General features: G+C 48.8%; 1 protein-coding gene across 2 annotated transcripts in view; it reads right to left on the bottom strand.

Annotated features, from left to right (window-relative positions):
• The window catches only part of MXD1 (MAX dimerization protein 1), a 16,273-nt gene extending 11,441 nt beyond the window's left edge, over window positions 1-4,832 (bottom strand). Inside the window, exons 1-2 of one of the 2 annotated variants that reach the window (XM_085301045.1) lie at window positions 4,745-4,832; window positions 4,517-4,628 (exon numbers count right to left, since the gene is read on the bottom strand). In XM_085301045.1, the coding sequence (XP_085157171.1) occupies window positions 4,517-4,628; window positions 4,745-4,820 (188 nt within the window). In that variant the 5' untranslated portion in view covers window positions 4,821-4,832. Of the gene's footprint in view, window positions 1-4,516; window positions 4,629-4,663 lie in introns of both variants that reach the window. The other variant, XM_085301044.1, reaches the window with a different exon arrangement.
• Window positions 4,833-4,838: the final 6 nt, after the last annotated feature.

Raw genomic sequence — 4,838 nt, forward strand, 5'->3', positions numbered from 1 at the left:
AAAAAAAAAAAAAAAAAAAAAAAAAAAAAAAAAAAAAAAAAAAAAAAACAAACCCGCACACTACTACAATAAAGAAAAGCTGCGTACCAACGCTATCTGACCCATCCCGAGTCTCACCTGCAGATCGCTAGCTTCCACTACGCTTCCTACAGGCCCTGACACTGAAGGAGTTTACTACAGAAACAAGCAATGCCACAAACTCGTGAGCTGAAGACACTCGCTGGCCACATCGGGGGTATCCCTAGCAGCACTACTCTTAGCAACTTTGTCAGCAGTATTTCACAAAAGGTCAGCCATTGTTTAGGAAGCCATCACAGCCCTCCTCCCCCATCTTTCTAATGAGATTAATCTTAACATGGCTCCTTTTGTTTGCTTTCTGGTCGCATTGTTTAAAGCAATCTGCTCTGAAAAGCCAGCATCCAGCTTCCAGACAATTTCAAAAAGTCCAAAGACATTTGATTCCAATTGAGATTGAAAGGTCCGTATTTCTTCACAGCCCATTTAAACGGATGCACATTATTCTGACATATAATGGAACAGCAAGTTCTTCCTACCAGAGCATCTGTAAACAGCTAAGAAGAAAGACTTGGGCTCTCTGCTCCCAGGGGCTTCTCCATTAAACTTTTCCATATAAAGAAGTTCCATTTTTAAAACTGAATCCTTCACCACATCCCAGTTACAAGCACTTACAAGCCTCAAGCTCATGCAAGCCAACATACTGTAACAAACCTGCGCTTTACTACTAGCCCAGACAAAGATAAAAAAGCCAAACACCTTGTAAGTGTTTTGACAGATATGAGGATCCCTGCAAGCAGGAAGCTTTTATTAATAAATTCATTCTCTCTTTAGTAACTTTGTTTTGCAGTCCTGATTAGTACTTTTTCTTTGCACGGACAATTATTAATATTTCAAAAAATGTATATTAGTTGGTGAATTACATTTTTAGAACATAAAGACCTCTACTGGTTTAACAATCCCTATGCGAGATGCCTATCTCTCACCCTCAGTTCTTTGTAAAGAAAAAGCCCCACGTAAACAACTCGACCAAATGTCAAAGACCCATATGCAGTAACCGCTTGGACTGTGGTATTTTGTTCAGGGGTTCCCCAGTAGCTTTTACAATTTCCAGCTTTAATCACATTTGCAGTAGTCAAACATCCATGCAGAACACAGGAACAGCTCCTGCTCTCACTCTCTTCTACAAGGGAAACGTCTAATCGGCTTGTCTAGAGAAGCACTACCATGCTCCYGGGAACAGCAGCGTGGCAGGATTTCCACTACCGAGACGCAGGCTCGGCCACACTCACGACACTGTGACAGCTCTCCACGCCCTGACTTACTGCTCCAAACTTAACGTGCAGCTGCACAGAGGATCCTCAGCTTCACCCCTTGGTAGACAGACCACACTACTGTGTACTGTCAGACCCATTTCTGAACACCTCCATATGTATGGAGGAGCCAGTAACGCTTCATACTAACTGAAACCTAGAACACGAGCCTCAGGATCTGCCGCACCGTCAGCGTGACTTTCGAAACTTGATCTTTTCTCCTTCAGACCATAACAAAAGAAAAAAGTAACTGCAAAAACGGTAATTACCAATTCTCTTTTTAATACAACCCAGAAATTAGTTCTGCCGCTATGATTCGCCATACGAAACGTTAAAATGGAAAAGCAGCTTAAAGTCCTATCTTTCAGAAAGGAAATTCAGAGCATCTCCAGGTGCTACACATGCTGCAAGTTTGCTCAGACCACCTTTCAGCATTCTGTATTTCCATTTAAAGCGCTCAGCTCCGTGAGGAGTCTGCTTATCGCCCAGAGACAAAAAGAGCTAAACTAGCTTCCACTGTGGTAATGGGAACCCAGCAGCCTTTAAACGGCTGCTCAGGAGAAAACGGGAACACCCCAGCTTTAGGAAACAGCAAGAAACACGGTACAAAAAAAATGACTTGTCCCTGTCACGTACGAGGCGTTCTGGGCAGTATCTGTTGTTACAGGCACTATCAAAGGTCAACTGCTACTATGTAATACGAACGAAATTGTTCAGAACAAGGAAAATGTGACATATCTAGTGACAGAGCAAAGTTGCTCCTCCCTAGACAAACAGCTAAAAATGGACCAATAAGAAACAAAACGATCTGCCCACAGATGACGTTTCAAGATGAACCTGCTCCGACTTCATTCTGCATTGAAGTTTCTCTCCTAGTTGCGTTTTCGTTTGCGAGCCACTTGATATGTGCTTATTTGCACAAAGGTGGCTCTCCAGAGTCAGCCTTAGTCACCAGGAAAACACCACTCCTGAAAAAAAAACAGTCGATAACTATCTCTACAACGTAGAGGTGATTTTAATATTACTAAAGTGACAGAAAAAGCTAACAGATGATGAAAAAAAAAGCCATTGTTATTTTGGGGGCATATGTGATCAAAGTTACGCTCAAATCTTTCGCTAGCAACTTCCATTTGCCAAGAAAAATCCTTCTGGTGAATGTTAATACATATAGGAGCCCGGGGCCACAACTTTACCCCTGCTCAAGCTAACAGAATATCCTTAGTCTACCTCTCTGTCCTCTGAACAGTTTCAGAGCATTGACTCCAGCTTACAATTATAACTCCTAAGGAATACAAGGCTAAGCTTATGCTGAAAAGACAATCCACAACTATCAAAACTCAAGATCACCCTAGAGGCTGGCACATAAGCCTGCAACAAGACAAACAGAAAGTTAACGCAGCCCTTGCCGGCTGCATTCCACCTCAGCCTTGTTTGTCTACCACATGCATCACACCACGTATCAATCTTCAACCGCCAACCACAGAGCTGAGCAGGCTGAGTTAAAAACAGACCTTTAACTGCAAACTTCCTGGTTTCTGCTAGCTTGTATCATAACACAAGCATTCCCCATGAGGTAGTAGTTTCTGTTTTACAAAACAGAAGAGCAAGCAAATAAAACGAAACATGGGAGCGTTTAATTCACAGGCCTTCGAGGTGTAATTAAATACTCCCYTAAAAAAACAGTCTAGCAGAACTTTCTTGTACAAAACAACCTGTTTGCTTAGATTCAACTTGAACTTGGACAGCGTAAGTCTGGGCAGTAGACAGCACATGGAGCTGTTACCCGAGTACTCAATCGTTTAGCTTTTTAGTATCCCAAGGACTGGATGAACATTTACATGAGAGATTAATGATCTGCTTCAAGACTTCAGACAGATTTCAAGGAGGATAACGAAGGCATACCATCAAACAAAAGCAGCACTAGAACATTTAATCTAAGTATCAAACAAAAACCAGGCAGTTTTCTGCACTAAGCCAAAATAATATTTAAAAAATCCTGCTTTAATTAAGAAGAACACTCATAAACTCAGATCCATTTAACTTCCAAAGCTGCGGTAAGACACTGCTTTTATAAGCCTCAAAGAAAAAGCCCAGCTCTCACGTTCCCTTCAGAAAGGCCACTCGCCACGTCACATGATTACAAGTTTCAGAGCCAAGTTTGCCCAAGACGGGCGGCTCCAGCGGCTCCCCTCCAGGCTACTCCGAGGGACTACCCACCCCTTAAAAGCTCTCCCTCTCCCGGGCATCCCCGCAGCACCGCACGGGCATGGCGGAAATGCACAGACACCTCCTCGGGGCCAACGCAGCTCACCCGAGTGCCTGCACTGCCCGCGAGAAGCCGAGGGTCGCTGACAGTAATCGTCTGGAGGCACGTATTAAACAAGGCACAACCGGGTGGGGGAGCTTYGGATTGTCAGGAGCGGCTGCTTTCTGCGAGACCTCCTGTAGGGTCTCCTAGGCCTGCCTGGCACCCCGCAATGGTGGTTTTGCTGGGCCACCAGGCACCTCTGACAGCAGGGTCTCCCAGGCCGGCCAGGTGCCCCGTGACACTGTTTCTGCTGGACCACCAGCCACCCTCTGACAGCAGGGTCTCCAGGCCTGCCAAATACCTGATGATGGTGGTTTTGTTAGACCAATAAGCACCCTCTGACAGCAAGATCTCCCAGGCCAGCCAGGTGTCCCATGACACTGTTTCTACTGGACCACCAGCCACCCTCTGACAGCAGGGTCTCCAGGTCTGTCAAGTACCTGATGATGGTGGTTTTGTTGGACCACCAAGCACCCTCTGACAGCAGGGTCTCCCAGGCCGGCCAGGTGCCCCATAACACTGTTTTTGTTGGGCCACCAGCCACCCTCTGACAGCAGGGTCTCCAGGCCTGTCAGGTACCTGATGATGGCGGTTTTGTTGGGCCACCAGCCACCCTCTGACAGCAGGGTCTCCAGGCCTGTCAGGTACCTGATGATGGCGGTTTTGTTGGACCACCAAGCACCCTCTGACAGCAGGGTCTCCCAGGCCAGCCGGGCACCCCGTGACACTATTTCTGCTGGACCACCAGACAACCAGGGCCTCCGGGACCTGCCAGCCAGTGAATACCGGTACCAGCAGCAGGGCCGAGGACCCCGGGGCAGCAGCTCAGCGAGACCCCCGAGGCCTGGGTGAGCCCCTGCACCGCCGACACGGCCGCGGCCGGTCCCCGCGGGGCTTACTGCTGCTCTTCTTGGCCTTGGCGCGGCGCCGCAGGGCCTCGCCGTCCTTGCCGCCGCCGYAGGGGAGCAGCGAGGCGTAGCCGTGCTCCGCTTCTGCGGAGACACAACCCCACACACCGCCCCGTCACTGCCGGGCCCGCCGCGCCGCGCCGCCGCCGGCGGCCGCCTGAGGGAAGGGGAGGAGAGGGGGGGGCGGGCGCCGCCGGTACCTCGCTCCCGCCGATCCAGGTACTCGGCCGCCTCCAGCAGCATCTGGATGTTGCCGCCGCCGCGCGCCGCCGCCATCTTGCCGCGCTGTGAGGG

Source organism: Rhea americana, unplaced genomic scaffold, assembly GCF_003343005.1.
Source record: "Rhea americana isolate MKP2758 unplaced genomic scaffold, rheAme1 scaffold_171, whole genome shotgun sequence".
In the NCBI taxonomy this organism is placed as follows: domain Eukaryota; kingdom Metazoa; phylum Chordata; class Aves; order Rheiformes; family Rheidae; genus Rhea; species Rhea americana.